The following is a 19,624-nucleotide window of genomic DNA, read 5'->3' on the forward strand; positions in this document are numbered from 1 at the left end:
CGTCCGTCTCACAGAGAGCTTTTCCCCAGTCAACAGCAGTGGTTCTTGGGGAGCATTCAGAAAACGGGAACTTCTTTTTTGGCTGTATTTCTGCGGTCGTGCAGAGTTTTCCTTCAGGCAAACTGGAATGACCAGCAGCTTCCTGCATAATGTAGCAGCGTTGCAGATTTAAACAACTAAATGAGGGCGAGGAGGGAACTGTTTTGAGAGTTGATTTATCAAGATGAAGAGTACCACAAGAAAAACAACCTGAACACGTAGCCAGCAAAGCCCAGACTCTGGAAATGTCACTCTGTGCAAGTGCAGGGAGGCTGGGGAGCTGCAGGCTGTGAAACGGAGTGTCTTTAGGATGAGCCTGCAGGGCAAGGCATGGGGAGCCCCCTCAAGTGCTCCCCTACCAGCGTGGTCCAGAGGCTGCAGTAGGGGGAAGGTCAGAGAGAGAGCGTGTGTAGCTGCTCCCGGCTTCATTTGGGCAAAGGTTTTCCAAAAAATGATTATGGGCTTTGCTGTGCCCGCACGGGGAACAGGTATGTGCCAACCCGTTCCCTATACCCTGTTGCCCAGGACAGATTTCACGGGAAGTGGTGGCATGGAGCAGGGCACGCCAGGCGAAAGGCATCAGCGCAAGGAGCAGTAGTGCAGATTGCAACCCCCTTCGAACTCAGCTCTCAGCCTTTTCACGAACATCCACAGGGGAGCCCAGTGGCAAATGGCTGAGACAAAGCACCGGGAAAGGCAACTGGAACGGTGCTGGTAAGGAGCAGGCACTACATGTCTGGGACTCCTCAATTTGGGAAGTGGAAGGCTGAAAGGGGAGGGGATTTGACTAATACGTTCACTAAAGCCCCTGGTAATAGTAAATACATGCGTTTTACAATACTTGTAAAACAGGTAAGAGGTTGGGCTCAAATGGGCAGAAAAAAAAAATACTTCTTTGTGCTGTGTGCAGGAAACCTTACTGGCACAGGGGCCACAGAGGCAGAGTGTCAGAAGGTTCAAAAAAGGATGAGCCTTATTTGTGGACAACAGGTCCATAAGCAGATAGTACAGGACCAGGCAGGGCTGTACCTGGCGATGGGAGATGCCGTTTAGGTGAGGTGCATGAGCCCAGCCCCATCCCGTGCTCTGTTCCCTTTACTCTCCCACAGTGCCCAGCACTGTCCCACTGGGGGTGCTCAAGCCAAAAGGGGCTCTGTGTGCCACCCTGTTTATGCCCCCCCCGGTCAGGACTGTCCAGAAGGTGCCCTGCTTCCTCTCTGTCTCTCCCCAGGCCTCCAGGAGCTGCCCCCTGCTCCGATGCTGGTCGTATCAGAAAGGTGAGAAGGCAGGAGGTGTGCATGGGCACAGCACACGTAGCGATAGCAGGAATGCACCTTCTCTCCAGCCGCACAGAAAGGCAGCGGATTCCTCCGTGACCCGCAGAGCTACCCTGCTGCCGGTGGCTGAGAGGGGACAGAGTCCACCTCCCTCCCTGGCAGATTCAGCACATTCTTTTATCATGGCCAACCTCTCAGCGGGTGCAGTGGAAGCTGTAAAACTGGGGAGAATGGCAAAGGAGGAAGGAAAAAGTCCGAGTGGTTTATCTACAGAGGCCAAGACCTCCCCAAGGGCCCTGCTCTTGGTTGACATCCATCTCGCATCCCAGCCAAAGGCATATTTGACTTGATCTGCTTCCAGCCATACGGAGCAGCCGAGGAGGCCAAAGCGGACAGGAGCTGCAGGTATTAAGGGCTTCATGAAAATCAAAGTATTTTACATCCCTCCGTCCCTTCAACCAGCCAGTCCCTTCAGCACGGCAGAGGGACCACCACCCTTCCTGCAGAAGCACAAGTGTCATGAAACCGGTGGCAGAACCACAGCTCAGCAAGTGAAAGTTGTGAGCATGTGACAAAATCTGGGCGTACCTTCAGTCTGTGCGGGTTGAGAACCCAGTCACCGAAAAGCAGTTTGGCAGGAGAATTCACCGGTGGGTCTAGGACATGAAGTCACCCACCACCACCACAACACTCTTACCAAAAAGCATCTTGATGTTGTGTAACGTTGCTTTTCTTCCCCTAGCACGGGATGAGCTGGGACGTAGAATTCTAGCTTCACAAATCTGGTCTTTTTTTAACTCGAGTTTGAGGGAGGGTTTTATTTAAACAGGAGTAACTTTTTCTCTCAATCTGCAGAAGGCTCAACAGTGAGTAGGTGAATTATAATGGATGTGCTACGTAACCATTGACACAATGTAATCACCCAGCAACTTTCATTGGAAATCTGCGAATGAAGTGGTACTACTCCTAGCTGCAGTTACGCCCGGTCAGAAATCACAAGCCAGTCACCGGCAGGTCTTTTCCTACTTGATTTGAACTGCACGGACGGTTCAGCTGGACTTCGAAACCTCCCGATTTGTTGCATCCTCTTTTGTTTTCGCTTTAGAAAACGTTGCTCAGTCGCCGTGTTCTGCTTTTACATCTCAAAAGAACGGCAGTATTTTATTCTGTTGCTGGTACAAAAGGAGGAACGCATAATTTATCTCACAAATATTCACTTGTTTATGGTGCACTAGCATAGCATCAAAATAATTTTATTTTTAAATATATGTACAGACAAGACAGTTGCAGAAGTGAAGACTGAATGGCACTTCCCTCACCCAGCCTTCCTGTTTGAGTGCACCAAACACGTACACACCTACTGCGTTAACAACCCTGCAAAACAAATACCAAATGTATTCCGGAGCATTGTAGATTAAGATAACTGCCATTACGGACATCAGTGTCATCTTCCTCGATCCTGTCTTTTTCAGTATGCAGAAATGCTTTAGAATATGTAAAAGTGCCTCCGTTTGCTTAGCAACTTGTTTCCAATCTGGTCCTAAACCAGGAAGCCCTCGTAAGCACCTGTGCGGAGCTGACAGAAAACGTCTGTCCACTGTCGAAAGATAGGAAAGCCAAGCACATGCCGGTGTGTTGTAGTTTCAAACACAACCCTCGTGCACACTGTTACAGCAATTAGCAATCCGACAGCGTGAGCACTTGTTACTCGGAGCACCCAGCACTCCTTCGACCGCTGCAGGAAAGAACTCGGGGATTCTCGGGGAGCCGAGGGTCTCCGGCGGCGGGGGGGGTCCCCACCGGTTGCCCGAAGCCCTCCCTGCCCGCCCCGGCCCCGCAGGTGAGGGAAGGAGAAACCGCCGGCCGCGGCCGACGCGTCTCGCCCTGCCCCGGGCGACCGGCCGGCCGGCCCGCCTCAGCGCGGCAGCGGGCCGAGGCCCGCCCGGAGAGCTCGCCGGGCCCGGCCTCTCCTCAGGGGCCGCCCCCGCAGGGGCCCCGCCGGGCTGGGGGAGGCCGCGGCCGAAGGGGCGGCTCGGCGCGACGGGCGCTCCCTCATTTTTTTCACTGGAGGGCAGCCTCGGCGCAGCCCAGCGGCGGGACGGCCGCTCCCGGCCCTCCCTCGGCCTCCTCCGGCCGGGAAGCGGCGCGGCGGCGGCCGGCTCAGACGGCGGCGGCCCCGTTCCCTCAGCGAGGCGGCGGGGGGGGCTGTAAGGGGGGAAAGCGGCGGAGCGCGCGCGGGGCAACGGCGGGGCGCGCAGGCCATGGCGGGCCTCCCGCTGTACCACGTGACGCCGCGGCGCCCCCTCCGCGCGCAGGCGGCGGAAGTGGCGGGCGTTGATCCCGCCCCGCGGCGGGTCCGGCGGGAAGTGAGGTTCGCGGAGACGCCCCCGCCGCGGGAAGGCGGCAGCTTCAGTCCCGAGCAGCGCGGAGAGGAGGCGTCGGCGGGGGGCAGCCGGGGCAGGGGGCGTCGGCGATTGCGGCGCCGCGGCGGGGCGGCAGCAGCAGCAGCGGCCAGGATGGTGGGGGGGAGCGACGGGCAGGCTCTGCCGGACGCCACTGAGCTGAAGCGCAGGCGGAAGAGCCCCCGGTTGGCGGCGGCGAGAGCGGAGGAAGCGGAGGCAGCCGAGGCGGAGGCTGTGGCCGAGCCCGGTCCCGGTCCCGGTCCCGAAGGGACGCTGGAGGGTGAGCAGTGCGGGCGGGCGCGCACGTGCACGTAGCGCCCCGTGGTGGATCTGCACGGTTGAGGGCGCGGTGGGGCGGCGCGAAGTGGGGCGGGCGGGCGGGCCCTCTCCTCCCCTGCGGCCGTCCTGCCTGCGGGGCAGGGGTAGCCTGAGGTTGAGGGGGTTGTCCTCCTGGACAGACCCCCTGGAAACAGTGGAGTGTCCCAGTGGGTCTGGAAAGGGGTGTCTGGCGCTCCTGGAAGGCTGTCAGGCTGAAGTCCGGTGGGCTTGAGCCGAGCTGCCTGGCCTGTTTCTCACCTATTTCTCGTTTCAGGGGACGAGCGTCCCTTTGGGAATCCAGACTCCTTGACCCGACCCCCGATAAAAGCGTGTAGAGCGGCAGGTAGGTTGTGACTCAGAGAGGCTACGGTGTATGCTGAAACGCATAAAACCTGAGGAAAAATGGGGTTTATTGGGGTTTAGCATCTTTGCAGGTGTTAGTGTGGTTCTGGCGTACAGGCGAGGAGATCCTGCTGCCGTCTTTATTCCATAGGTAAGAGACAGGGAGCGCTTCTCCACCTTCCGAAAGGATCAGCGCACATAGAGCACGCTGAAGCCCTCGGGTGACGGTTTTACCTAGAGCGTCACTTGGAATAATAGTGTTTTGTCACAGCATTAAAATGGAGACTGATTTTACTAGCGCTGCTTGGTTTTTATAAGGCTGAATTTAAATAAAGCATCTTGAGCTACAGAAATAGATGGCAGCAAGACTGGGCTCCGTGCAGGGAGCGGCGTTGCTTGTGAGGAAGTGCATAGTTGGGGCTTGCCTCTCCTTTCTTTGGAGCACCGAGCGCGCGTTGGTGCTTGCTCTCGGACGGCTTTGTGTTAGCTCTGTGTGGCACCTTCTTGTTTCTTCAGTTGATGAAACCTGTGCCCTTTTCGAGACTTCAGAGAGAGACGCTAACTTTGTGTAACACAGTTGCATGGCTTCAGCGTGTCATTCCGTTGGAAAACTACAAGCAAATTGCCTGTACTTCTTCCCTTTTAGTCCGTTGGGCTGTTTTGAGCTGGGCTGTATACATTATTAGTATGTGGCGATTCTCAGGTGGATGAGTTGGGCTAGCCTAAGACTATTCTCCATTCCCGTCTGTATTCTTGCAACAGGGCTGTCACCCAGATCATGTTACAGCTCCAGTGCATGGCCCTAATTATGTGACATTGCCCTAATTATGTGGCATTGCCCTTAAAAAGGGCTGCCAGTATTACGCTTCAGAAGCAGAATTTCCAGGAGGTGTGGAAAAAAATCTTGAGGGAGGAAGGGAGAGAGGTTATGAGTATTCCTTTGGGAAAGTACAAAGGTTTATCTGTGAAAAAAAACTGTGGGAAGCTGTTACTCCCAAATGATGACTGACAGGGTGCCAACATGCTGAGTATTTTAAATGTGGCTGGGCTGAGAGATGAGTGGGGTTTTTTTTAATGTAGTCTCTCTAAAACTGAGGTTGGGGGCAGAGAGAGCCCGCCTCCACCTCCCTGAGCTCTTAACAGTGGTATTCGATTATAGTCACAACAGACATAAAATTACGATGTTAAGAGACCCCAATGCTTTATATAGAAGCCAAGGAGTAATTTCCCCCCTGTAGCTATACAGTATTGGGGTGGGTTTTTTTTCTGCAGAATTTAGGAGAATGCAGAGTCTGTGAGGCAGCGGGACAAGCAGGGTGGATTTTTATAAGGACATAATTGTCATGCTTCCCTGAGAGCAAAATGAAAGCAAAGCCACAACTGGAGAAACTGGCTTCTGGCTTCTGCTTCAAGGTTTTAAATATAGATTAGGAAACTTGCTTCTAGAACTAAAAACCTTTAAGAGCTTCCAAACCCTGCCTTGAATCAGGCATCTTCTAGATCGACGAGCTAAAGATATATGTTAGCAATCTCTGTTGAAATCGTTTTAAAATAGTAGAGTGTACGACTGTATGAGTTAAAGGCAGGCACTAGGTGTTTTTGGCACTTGAGTTTGTGCTGTCTGTAGTTGCTGTGGAACATTGCAGCAAGTGTGTCGCAGGCTTATCTCTATGTTGAAAAGATTGAACGCGCAGGGATAGATATGTACTAGACTTAAAAGAACAAGTTCCACTATGTTAAAATAGTGGCTTTACATTCTGGTTTATAAACCTGTAGCTTACGAACTCTCAGATTTCTAGTCCCTTTGATCAAACTGGTGTATGAAATGGGCACAGTAAGAAGATCGCTCTGTCTCGGCAGGTGGCTGTGCAGTAGGTGGCTGCCCAGTAGATTTGAGGTGGATTGGAAAATCCTCACTAGCTGCCTGGGAGGCAGGACTGATCCTTTGGGTAGGAGGCTTAAGGCCTTGTACGGGAAGAACAGGCATGTCTGGACTGGAATTTGTATTTTTATGTATATATATTTCTAGGAAAGTTTAACTTTATAAAGGGGGAGCTTGCTTTTCTCTGTAGGGAATGCCATGTATGCTGTCTGCTTGCACTAATACTCTTCCTGTTGGTGATACCCACTTTTACAGAAAGTGCTGATTCACAAGCTCTCTTCATGTGAGAAATGAAGTTGTATATTTTAAATCTTTCTTTTTTACGACAACTTTTAGGAACGCTTTGAGAGACATAGAGTAGTGATTGATGCAAAGAAGGGGAGGGGAATTAAAAAGTGGACTGCATGAGCAGCCCTCTTTAGATTCATAGATCTTTCTGGTCTTGTGATTACTAGCTACTGCTACTAGTGAGATTTTCCTTGCAAAACCTCTGTACCTAGTGAAATGTCATGGGTATGTTTGGCATTCTTGAAAATCCAGTAATTTGGTGAGTATTTTCATTTTTAGCTTGGTGGGAAATCAGTCACTTAACAGCTTTTTAAGATGGATTTGAAAATACAGTATCCCACTCACTATGTGCAAATACTTTACTGTTGCACCTGTGACTTAATATCTTAGTTTAAAACTTAGTTTTTTCCTGTGTTTGTGCTTGGTGGTTTTTTTTTCTCTTTTGTATGCTTCACATGCACTGACATGCTAAAGTTGCCATAACATATTAGAAAAAGGTTATGAGTTCTTTTCTTGAAGTAAAATTAATAAACACTAGATGGCAAGCTGTGTGTTGCCCCCATGTGTATGGTAAAAGAGCCATAGAAACATTAAACCCCAGGAGAACCCAGTACTATTAAAAGACTAAAAGGGTCCAGTGTCAATGTTAAAAAGTTTTATCAATTGTTTTCTTCCCTTAGCTGTTTCCTCTGCTTATGCCTTTCAGCTTGGTCACAGTGTCACAATCTCTGTTCCACAGCTTTCATTCCATACCTGAACTCCCCCCCACCTTCAATCTGGGCAACCATGTGGTTGCACTTTATCCTTTCAGATCCCTTCTCCTGGTGCTCTGCTTTTGACCGGCTTCCCAGCCCTGACCTTTGCTCTGTGACTCCCATCACCTCACAGGACTTCATTCTTTCTACTTAGTAACATTAACTAAGTTGGGTTTCAGTGCCTGAATAGCTGTGTAATTTGGCAAACAATCTCAAGGTGTTGGTTTAGATTCTTCCCAGCTACGTGAGGGCAGTAAGTTAGGAGCACAGGTGCCCTAGATTTGTCATTATGGCTAATGAGACAGAGAAGGAAACCCAACTAGAAGATGGCTTGGATTACATAAAAAGGGGATTTATGTTCTATATTTGCATCTCTCTTTTCCCTTCTGCCTAATGCTATGGAAGACAACACAATTACTGTTTGTAAGTTGTGTGCCCAAAGCTGGGGGAAGAATTTTTACTCCCGTGCTTGTGTATTCACTAGTTCACACTGAATCCCTTTAGTGTAAGGCATTTCTTGGCTTTTAGCTTTTGGTGTCCTGATGTCTGTTTTGGGGGATTTTTTTCAAGTGTTTTTAAGCCAAGGACTCTTAAAAATAAATAAAAAAAAAAGCGTGGTGGTGTACACAGCTATATTTATAGTGCACTCAAATTTACCATAAGCTTTTCAAGTCTTAGTTGCTTTTGGTTACAATTTAAGAAAGTTGTGATTGCTTGGGAAAATCACTGATTTAGATCATGTATGTTCTGAAACTATGTCTTGGTTCTTCAGTTTTGTGATGTTAAAAACACTAATGATACTACACCTATACCAATCCTCTCTTTCTTTTTTTTTTTTTTTCTTTTTCACCTCCTGACAGGCAGTTCTTCATATAACTTTCTTCAAGAGAATCCAATAAAAGAAAAAGCAAAGGCTTATGACAGTAACGAACCTGAGAAACCAGGAGGGCATCGACCAAACTTTTATACACCGTTAAAAGGTAACAACACTAGTTTTATCAGTACCTTTTCTGTGATGTAACAAATGATTGCTTAAATGTGCTAAAATGACATTCTTTCAGTTCTCTTATGAAAGAGGAAATTGTTGAGTTGAAATCTGAATGGATGAAAAGTTTTTAAAAAAATAAATAAAAACTTTCAGGGTGTACTCCTGCCCATGAGTGAAACTAAAACCAGTTGCAGTATGATGGTCATCTGCTTGGGTGTAAAATCTTAAAGTTCAAGAAAACGCGGTTTTAAAATTCGATAAATACATAGCCATCTCTTGTTTTGAAAAGAAACAAACAAAAAAAGACTAATGTCACACCTGCTTCAAAAACTGTTATGAGAGCAGATCTTTAATTGCCTCAGGCAAAGCAAACCAAAACTTCTTTTTCTAAAAAGATGAGTTATTTTTGACTTCAGCAGGGGGAAGCTGATGATACCAAGTGATTTCACACTGAGAGAGCACTTTTTCTTTTCATTGCTCAAGAGATTTTTCTTGATGTGTGTTACAGAAGCAATAGGGAAATACAATGAGGAAGAAAATACAGGATACTTTTTAGCCCAGCAGAAGGTAATGTTACTTCTGGTGGTTTGAATACATCCAAATAGATACACTACCTAAGGAAGGTTTTTAGGAGAGCTGGTAGCTGGTCAGAGGGTGAGGTGGTGGCTTGCATTCGTTCTGTCAGTAACAGCCCTAATCACACATTGTTTATGGAGGAGCATTGAGAGCACAAGAGTGCAGACAGACAAAACAGAAAGGATAATTTTGTGTCATATTGGAAAAACCAAGGTGAAGGATGAAATTAAGCCCTTTCTAATAGATAACAGTCACTTTCTCCATCTATGGAGGGGTCTGAGAGGCTGTCGTATGGTGCAGGCTTGGTTTGGCAGTACAGCATATACTCCTTCCCTAATAACCTTTGAAGATTTCATAGAAAGAGCTAAAAGCATGTATGGCTTGTCTGTCTTCTTCTGATCTCTGATGTGGTAACCAAGTTCTTTCACTTTTACTTTGGTTTTAGAAAGAAAGACTGACTTCCTTGAGAAAAATCAAGAGCACCATTCAACTACATCACAGAGTAAGTCAAAAAATAGATACCTAGGTTTTCCCTGTAATTAAGTGAAAAGTACCGAATTCTTTTACTTTCCTCTGCTTGTGGATTTTCTTGTGCCCTGGGACAGTCTGTCTGGGAAGGTGGAAAGAGCCCCAGGAGGCAGATCCAAATGGAAGCTGGAGCACATTCCAGAGCCAGAGTCCTTCTATGAGGTTATTCAACTCGCTGACCACAGAAAATGACCCACTTTTTTTTTTTTTTCTTCTTTTTTTGGCTCAATTAGGCAATGGAGTTGACTCATGGGACAATTTGTAAGTGCAGAGCATGTACTGGTGGCATTGTGGGGGTGAGCTGAGGAAGGGAACAAAAGGTAGCAGTTGAATGTTAGACTAGTTTGTACACATTGCTTTCCCTGAGTAACGGTGGCCTGCTACGATGGAATTAGTTGTCCTATACTCCTGGAGAGGAGCAGCATTTTTCTTTGCTGGCAAACTCCAGTCTGTTCATCCAGTGACCAATTCCTTGTGTTTCAGATTTTTACCTTTGGTTGTTTTTGTGGATTTGCTGGTTGGGGTTTTGTTGGTTTTTTTTCCTCTTGGAAGAATACTTGAAATAAGAGGGGAAAAAATGTTCTGAATTTTTAGTAGCCTTATGTTCTTAATGCCTCAGTGCTTGTTTCTATCCTGGACAGGTATAGATAAACAAGGTCTTGTAGATCAGAATTGAATTTGGAGAACCCGAGGGGGTTGTTTGGGGTTATTTTTGAAAACCGCAGTGCCTTCCAGAAGCGCAGCTCATCTTGTGGTAGCTGTACATCTTTGAGATGCCTTTGAAACATTAATTGATGCAGGGAGTTCTCGCTAGTCTGGTACTTTTTCTTTCCTCTGCCAGAGGTAATAGGTGCTGCAGGAGTGACCAGTTGTGTGTTGGGTGAAGACCTTTGGAAAATTACTTGAAACTCTGAAAGCTCTAAGGTGTCTGCAGAAGTTACGCCTTTTCAGTTAGGCAAGACAAATAATTTGCTTGGCCTTCGTGCAGATTGTGTTGTAAATAAGGCAAGATTCTTGGGTAGGATAGGATCTGTTTCTAGACTGTTAATTGAAATATTTTTTCCTTTAGGGTACGAATCGCAGCTGTCCCCTAAATAAGAAATTTAGTCTCTGCAAACAGAGCTACATTGTAAAATGTTACAGAATTGAGGTGATTTTGATCTGTTAACTATTAGAAGGCTTACGTAAGATTAGCCAATTACAGTCTCTGTTGTCTGTGCCCTATTGGGGCAGGGGCTTGAAATTTAAGAATCGAGTAGCTCATTAAGCCAGTTAAGCTCTGGCTTAAACCAGAGCTGCTTTTAGCACCTTCTGCGATTACATTCATACAGAAACAAGGTTGTAGGATTTATTTTAGTGTTCTTGAAATAACTACTGCAGGGTGTGTTTGTTCAATTTATTCTCAATAGCGCCATTGACAGTATCCTGATTTGGTTATATATTATTAAAGAGCCTTCAGCTTTGAACCAGTTGCTGTAGTTCACAAGGAGCCAGAAATTCTCATGTCTTTTTAATTAACTGACTAAATGCAGAAAACATGCTGGCCAGTAATTGCACTGTATATATTCATACTGATCTCTTGGTAAAGTTGTTCATAACACTCTTTTATGGATAATGTCTCTTGTACTTTGCTGTCTGAGCCTATTTAAATAAATAGACCAAAAGTATATTTTGAGGTTGAAAGCTTGAATTTTCCTTTAAAAGCACAATTCATCCCAAGGCCTCTGACCCAAGCTAGACGGAGAGGGGATATGAGACTATGCCTTTAACATATTGCATTGCTTTGCTACTTACATTTTGCATTGTGTTGTTTTCCTAATATGTCTGTTAATTGAGCTTTCATTTTTCTGTCCCTCAAATTCTTGAGAAAAATCAGGAAACTTAATTGGGACTTGGGGTCCTTGCGCACGAAATAACAGGTTGTTAAATATCTGCCGTTTGTCATCTTGTACTTGAAATACCTCTGGTTTTATTTGCAAAACTTTTCAAGAATTAAAAATCTTTGGGGGTGATTTATGATAGGTTGTAGACTTGTGCTTTTTCTGCAAGATTGTCAAGATGGCTTACGAGCTGACATTTGGCAAATACCGTAGATGGAGAGTTGGTCTGCCAGTTGAATGGGACCTCTCAGGATAGTAATAGCGGTGAACGTGTAGTTTTCCTCGTTCAAGACTAGCCTTGCTTGGGCGCAGGAGGGCAAATGATGCAGAAAAGAACAGAAAGTCCCATACTTCATGCAGCCCTACCTGGGATGAGGTCACAGCCTCGCCTTTGCTCCTACTTAGCAGGACCGCGTTCGCTTCCACAAGGTGTTATACAAAGGTGCTTTGTTAACCTTCCTGTAAGCTTTGTAGAATTTTGTATGTAAAAGCATAACTAAGAACAGCTTTTTGTTGGAAGTAACGCAGTTTGGTGATTTCAACTCCCTGCTAAATTCCCCGCTGGAAGACTGGTTAAAATTGTTGTCTTTGTATTTTTCTCATGTTCCTTTCTTAATTTCTTAACAGGCAGAAGTAAATTTCAAGATCAGCCCACTATAAGGAAGCAGTCACAGCCTTTGGCCAAAAGTAAGACTTCTGCTTTCACTTCTACTTCATGCACGTGTTACATTTAACCATTTTGATGCCTGTCCAAGTATTAGATTTCCTGGTAGCTGGTGTTAAACTGAGGGTCCTTGCCAGAATGAATGACTTGCTTGCTAGACCATATGTTTTCAGCACTTAAGGAAGGAAGTGTCTTGTATAATAGGTAACATTTCCACCTGAATTTAAGGTCTTCCATCTGTAGTATTTACAGGATTTGCTGCAACATTAAAACTGAGGCAGGCCTAGTGGTGTATTTATTTAACAGTTGTTGTGTTGCCGTCCTGATAAAAGTTAGGATATAAAAAAGTAGCATAAGGTATACAGTTCCTTCCTGTTTCCAGGGAGGTTGACACATTTTGTCACTCATTTTACTGGGAACAGAATCAAGCCTTCTGCTTGTAGTAGGTCAAATAAGTGCAAATTTAACTGTTCAAATACAAAACCAAATCAAAATATCTGATATTCTATATGCTTCCTGTGCACTGTTTGCTATGTGTATTCTTTGTGAAGCTGACTGATCCAAAGACCACAAACGTTTTCTGATAGCGTTTGAGATGTGAATACTGCTGCAGAAACTATTTTTATCCTTATGAGGATAAGGAGGAAAAATAACACACAAAACCTGGCATCACCAGAATGGTTTCTATAGGACTTTTTCTACAGAGCCTAAGTGTAGGAAAAAGCTTGACTTTTTTTAGAACCGTTTTAAGCTCTTAGTTTGCATTTGATTAAATAGAGCTCCTTTTTCAGAAGAATGTCCAGTTTCTTAGTCAATGTGGAAATGTGTAAAAATGTGCTTTTTAAAAAATTTTGTTACTTCACTAAATTGCTAAAGAAGTTCAAAGTTTGTTGTGGGTTTGTTTTTTTTTTTAACTAGGGCATAGTTTTTATGCTCTTCCTCTACTGTACCAGTAGCTTGAGAGTGGGATGAGTTCATTGAATTCTACTGTTTCCTGTTATTTTCCTTGTATAAGTCCTTGTTGACTTCTGATTCCTTTTAAAACATTGTTTTCTTCTTGTTTGCTCCTCCTTTCTGTAGAGGATGGTGAATTGCAGAGAGGATTTTGCAAGATCTGGACTTTATTACTGGTTCTGTTAATTAGTGTCTCATTGGTTTATGTTCTGTGGAGTGGAATCCCCAGTCTTCTGGGTGGAACTTCATCAAGTAGAGATACTAAAATTCTGCAAGAGTTTCGGGCCCGGATGAAGAAACTAAAAAATACTTACCAAAGTCAGGACCCCAATCTGTGGAAAAGAACCCACGTGTTCCTTGAGAAACATCTTAATGCTTCCCATCTGCGTGTGGAGCCGGCCATCTTACTGTTCACAGCTGGCCGAGAAGCTGAGAAAGCGCTGAGATGCCTAAGTTATGAGATTGCCGATGCTTTTGCCTTCTCCCAGAATGCTGCTACAATCAAAATTGATGGGGCAGACAAAGCCATATTGGATAGCGACACTGTCAAGCTGGAGGTAGATAATGAGCTCAGCTCTGGGTTCAGAGAAGGCAAGAAGGTAGCAGTGGTGCATCGATTTGAGTTACTGCCTGCAGGCTCCACCTTAATCTTTTACAAGTACTGTGACCATGAAAATGCCGCGTTTAAGGATGTGGCTCTCCTGCTGACAGTTCTCCTGGATGAGCATTCGCTGAGAAAGAGTCTCACCTTGCAGGAAGTTGAGGAGAAAGTCCGGGATTTCCTCTGGGCGAAGTTCACCAGTTCAGATGTTCCTAGTTCTTATAATAGCATGGACACAGATAAGCTGAGTGGACTGTGGAGCCGTATATCTCATCTTGTGTTGCCTGTGTGGCCTGAAAAGGACCTCCCTGTGGAGGGATGCACATAAAAGTTCCCAGGGAGGACTCAGGAAAGGAGGAAGACAGAAAATGTATGTTACAATGGCTGAACAGGGAAGAGCTCGCTGGCTGCTGAGCTCGGGAAGCATATAGTCCTTTCTGTGCAAAGAAATGCCACCAACTGGCACGGTGGTTTCTGGTAGAGTAACTGGGACTTCTCTAAATCAACTGCACAATGTAAGCAAGGAACTTGCTGGTTGTTGGTAAGTTTTGTTCAGTGACTTATTCAGGCTTACTCTCCTGGAGCTGGAAGTAAGTGCTCGCTAGTGCAGAACCACCGATCTGCTTCTGAAGCTGTCTTGGTTCCCCCATTGGCTTTGCTATGAGGCACCTTTACTGGTGGTGCATAAAGTTGGTATCATGTTTGACAAGGTAACAGGATGCCAAAACATCACCGTCATCTGCCAGAATTGCTTACTTTTCTTCTAACATAAGAAAAATCATAAACTGAAAATGATCATAAAGTGATGTGAGTCTAAGCACAAGCCTTTTCTTGATCTGTCTGATCACAACATAGATGGCAGCTGTCTCTGGCAACTTCCAGAAATGGCCATTGTGACTGGTAGAGAACCTTTCAGCAAGCATTTCTCCCTTAAATGAGCCTGCCCCAAACAGTTCTGGAAAGTGAGAAAAGCTGAGGTATGCTTGATGTTGGTAGTACTGATGCCAGTTTAAATAATCCCTCGGCACCTCTTTACCTCGCTGCTTCCAGGAATTCTCTGCTCTTTCTCAAAGTTCTGCAAGTCCTAAAATTTGGGGGGAAACTGATAAAATGTCAGCTCTGTGTGTGTACTAAAGACCTGTTAAATCTCCTTTCCAAACAAAAGTTTAGGAAGACATTGGTTATTTCTGATTTTAATAAGATAATTATTTTTGCATCAAGAGAATTTATTTATTTGTGGTACTTCGTATCCTAGAAAAAGAACCTTTCTTTGTGTGTTTGCATATAACCTGCTGCTTGCTGTATAAGCTTCTAGTGAAGAACAGATTACCAATGCATGTTTTTAAAATACAATTTTTGAAGAGTGCCTCATGCCAAGGATCAGACTAAAGAACACCAGAGTCAAAACATGTACTTGTTTCTATTGTAACTATTTTGCATAAAAAAAAAAAAAGAATTGCAGCACTTCCATGTCATTGCTTTTTTATTTTTTGGTGTATGCTCTTGAACTATTGGTCCATGTGCATTTGGTTTTATTGAGTATGAAGGAATGTGTGAAGACTGCTCTCAAATTAATAGGACATCTTCTTGTAACAGCTGAGAGATTAGTGGTTCTTGGGCCCATCCTTTGTCACAAGACCCTTGAGCTGTCCTGTTGCAAAAAGTCCTTCTTAACCAGGAAAACCTCTTGAGGTGCTGGAGCTTCTGGCTTCTTTGTGCAAGCAAAAGTTTGGGGTGTTACGTGGAATGGACCAAAATCACTTTAAGCATATTAAAGGAATGCAGTTTGAGACCCACAGAGCTATGGTTGCCTGAACTAGAGGTGCATTTGTTCCTAACCACTGAGAGCCAGCAATGGACAGTGCTTTTTATTTTAATGGGAAGAAATATAAACAGTAAAAAGACATGGAAGTGCTGCTGGTTTGGATGTTTAAGAATAGCTCAGGAAGGAAAAGATGGCATTTATGTCTTAGACATTTCACTGGACAAATATTTTTTTAAGAAAACAACTGTGACCTATTTCCAAGTGTGTCTTGATAGCATATCTGTTTGTATATACTGTAAAATATTTTAGTAATCATCAAAAATAAATTTACTTGTTTGTTTTATAAGTTGTTTTGATTTGCCCATTAAATTTTAAGTGGTCAGACTTTTTTTATATATTTAAGATTGTTCCTTTTACCTTTGACCAAATACAGATGCCTAAAATACAACCTCTTGCAAAACTTAGAACCTTTAAGAAACTTGAGTGGGGTGGCAGATACTGGGATGCATATGCATGTGTTGGATAGTATCAGGGCTTTTCTCAAACGGAGAACAATTCAGGAAATTGTGATAGCTCTGAATTGTCTTTTACTTGGTGTTCTTGTACTGTTCCAGCTGAAATCAGAACTGAGGAATTAATGATAAGATACGATTCACTTGTTTCATTAGTCTGATGTAAGAGTCAGCAGCTGACAAAAGGGATGACTTCATTCTTGTTCACTCCTAGCTGCATGTTCTGTACTTCTGCTGTTGCAAACTAGTGCACTGTGAACTGGCTGGAGGGACACTCTTACTAAAAGCTAGCTTAGAAAAAAAAAAAAAGTATATACTTAGAAGAATTGGCAACCACGAAAAAGACTTAAGTTATGACACGAAAACCAGAGATTCTATGCTCTGAAACTAATGAAACATACGTAATCCAGGTTATTTTCTGTTTCTGAAACTGAACTCTCATTCTCCACTTCCCCAGGATTATTGGGTATTAAAGAGCTATGTTCCCCTGTTTCAAGGCAAACTAGGAAGGTGCCTGGAAACTAAAGATTTAATGTTCTACTTAATGTTGTACCAGACAAAGGAGAATCACTTTTTTGTTGTTAACTGTAGGGAGAGTTGAGGTGTGTTTCCAAATATATGGTGTGCTGCTTAGTCTGGAAAAATAAATCAAAAGCAAGATGCTGTACAAAGTATCCCCTTTTGGAGGAGGGGTGTGAGAAGGTTTGGGATTAGCAGACTGTCCCTACTGTTGAAAAAGTAGGTCCTTTTTGTAGCTGTTTGTGGCTTTGTCCTTAAAAGGCTCTCACTAAATATCCCCAGGCACTTAATGCAGATCTTACTAAGTAACTCCTCCTCAGCCAGAGGTGAAGAGTAATGTCTGTCTATGTTGCTCACAGGCAGCTGATCGCTATCCTCCTTGTATAATTACTTCATTGCCTGCAGCAAACATATCCATTTGACGTTTTCCAAGCTGTAAAATACTCTGGCTTATAGAGAAATCTCACTTCTGAAGTTGAACTGTCCCTAACTGTCAGAGGCTCGGCAAACTAAATAGTCTGTGACAGCAAAAATGTGCTCATATAGAGTAAAGACACTAGGTCTGGCACTGGGACTGAGAAGGGGATGTTTCTTGTTCTGTGAGCTTACAGCATACAAACTCTGGGCAGAGCATGATCTTTGGGGAGCAGAATCAGCTGTGCACCAACTTGCTGACAAGATTTCCAGCTTTCTGCAAATTGGACTGGAAAACACAGTCAGACCGCTCCCTGGGTTGCAAGCAGACACCTGTAGCTGGCAAGAGGCCCCTTACAGGTAGCCAGCCTGTGTGGAAAGGTGGAGTGTGGCCCCTTCTGCTACTCCTGCTGTTGCCTTCATGCACCTGGAGGTTGGCGATACCCATGTTGCCTTCAGCAGCGGATGTTGTAAAAGGGACCTAGGACAATGCACAGCCCTGTCTGTTGTTACCTTGTCCCTCACACCCTGCTCTGAGACACATTGCGCTGAGCAGTGGACTTCAGAGCATGCTAAGCAGGTTTGTTAAAAGGACTAGTATTTTTCTCCATTTTTTCACACCAACAAAAGCATTTGCTCATTTTTCTCAAATTAAAAAAAAAAAAAACTCATGGTTTTCATATCCTTTCTTTGAAAAATGTTTTGAATTCAATCTCTTCAGCTCAAACCGAGTGCAAAAAGCAAGGTGAGCTCAGTGTTAAGGTAGGCGTAGAAGTATTTGCTGTACAGAATGCAGCTACACACACCATCTGCCGTGCAATCGCCAGCATGCTGTATTTAGGAAAAAAGGATCTGGTTTTGGAGGTCTGAACAACTTGCTGGATTCTGCGCCAAGACCCTGTAGTGCAGCTGGAAAACCATGAGAACAAATCTGAGGTGATCCCTTTATTTTGTAAGCCCAAATCACGCAGAGAACAATTTTTCAGGCATTGTTTCTGCTGCGAGACAAACTGCAAAATTGTAGAGGAGTATGTAGAAGGAGAGGGTGCGGGGTGTCCTGTAGTCCTCACAGCTGTCCTGTGTCCTGTTTTATTGTCAGCTCCTGACAGTTGGATTTATAATTGAATGCCTGGACAACCTCATTCCATGTCCAACAGGTGGAAGCACCCTTCCCCAAATTCCTCCCTGGCTCTTGGGAGCCATGTCAGTCAAGGAAAGGGAGGAGGGTGTCTGGAGGGGGGGTCTAGCCGATCTTTTGGCTGCAGTAGCCAGCTGCCCCTTTCTAATTTTAGAAGGGGTGTGCAAGAGTAGTATGGAGTGGAAAACTTTCCAAACCTCTCTCTTAAAGCTGCAATAACTGAGTTAGTGTAAGATGAGATTGTGGCTCTTTACTTTTAACTTACTATTTGTCTCCATCCACCACTTTCAGTGCTTGGGCAGTGCTTGCTGTGGTTTTCTCCGTTGCTTTGCAGTTTAATGAGCAGTTCATCGAACTGGGGTGTGTTCAGTTCCTCCTTTCCTTTCAGCAGTGGCTGCTTGCAGGTAAACAGTTTCTTTATTTCTGCTCTTAGAGAATTTCACAAGACGATTGCATTTTCTGTGAGAATGTCTTTCTCTTCCTTTTGTGTGATACTTGCCTGTCAGAGCTTTATGCCCATTGGTAGGGAGTCTTTGAAAAAGTAATCTAAAGTTTTACAATTAAGTTCCACTGACAGATACAGAGAATAAAGGCAGGCATGTAGAAGCAGAAACAGTAGACAAACTTTGCCTTTTAATTTTATTTGACTGACTGAAAACAAATGATTTTCATGTTTGAGAAAATCCTAATAGGATGCCTCCTTTGCTTGAAGATGAAAAGGAGGAGCGTGAGACTAGATTAACTGCTTCCAAGCAGAAAAGAGAAACTATGTTTAAAAGCGTAATTAAAGAGGTAGTGCATTACAAAAGTGCTGAATAATTTAAATAGGCTGCCAATCCAGCAATATTAAGCAGTAAATTTAAGCAAACACTAGGTGATGACGGGGCATGCAATAATTTAATTTGCCCTAGTCTGTGATCAGGGATCCCATACAGTGTAGTAATATTGTTTTCATTGACTGAATTTGTCATTATTATTATTATTACTTACAGTATTCTGCATTTGGGAGGAGCAGGTTTGCTCTCTGATGACTCAGGAGGGAATTAGGCACTACTTACCAATTTTTCCCATTGGAGCTGTGCTCATCTTTTGGTGTTCACGGGTTTTTTTCCCCTTACCTGACAAAACAAAATAGTTTTCAAAGGTTTAACCACCGACATATCAAGCTTTACACCTTGTTTCAAAGGAGGTATGCTTACACTGGAAAATATACTCTGTAATTCGTTTGTGTATGTAAAAGAGCCAAATCAAGGTTAAATGGGTATGCTGTAATTGTGACGTAAGATTAAGTTCTGTGTTGCCTAAGCTTCACAGCTGTAACGGTCTCTCAGTGTTTAGGGTGGTTTTGTATGGTGTTCCCATATTGGAATAATTTATATGCAAAAATGTTGACCACTCGGAAAAGCAGAGGCTATGTAAAAATAGTTTAATCCTTTTAGGTTAAGGAAAAAAAAAAAAAAGGCTGGGGGGGGAAGGCCGAGTAGTATTACTGAATCTTTAGTGGTTGGGGTAGGTATCTCTCTGCTCCTGTGCTTGCCCAAGAAATTTGGCATCTGTAGTCAATCATACTAATGACTGAAAACCAGACTCTGGTGATGTTGTAGACGAGCCCTGAAGGAGACATTCCCAAAATAACTGTAGGAAGGATTTCTTTTTTCCTATTCTAATAAGTTTCCTTCTTCAGTGGAAATAATTTTGTTATAGCTGGATAACATCTTAGACATATTTTTGAAAGGTGGGTGGTTTTAATGCATCTGTGGGGTGGAATCTATGCAATAGAGG

General features: G+C 44.4%; 1 protein-coding gene across 1 annotated transcript; it reads left to right on the forward strand.

The window, feature by feature from the left end:
• The first annotated feature begins 3,577 nt into the window (after nt 1-3,577).
• Nucleotides 3,578-14,934, forward strand: LOC141467859 (uncharacterized). Its single transcript, XM_074152559.1, has 6 exons — nt 3,578-3,998; nt 4,311-4,379; nt 8,164-8,283; nt 9,313-9,369; nt 11,903-11,962; nt 13,020-14,934. The coding sequence occupies exons 1-6, from the start codon at nt 3,578-3,580 to the stop codon at nt 13,820-13,822; spliced, it is 1,530 nt and encodes a 509-aa protein (XP_074008660.1). The 3' UTR covers nt 13,823-14,934.
• Nucleotides 14,935-19,624: the final 4,690 nt, after the last annotated feature.

Source organism: Numenius arquata, chromosome 8 (assembly GCF_964106895.1).
Source record: "Numenius arquata chromosome 8, bNumArq3.hap1.1, whole genome shotgun sequence".
NCBI classification, from domain to species: domain Eukaryota; kingdom Metazoa; phylum Chordata; class Aves; order Charadriiformes; family Scolopacidae; genus Numenius; species Numenius arquata.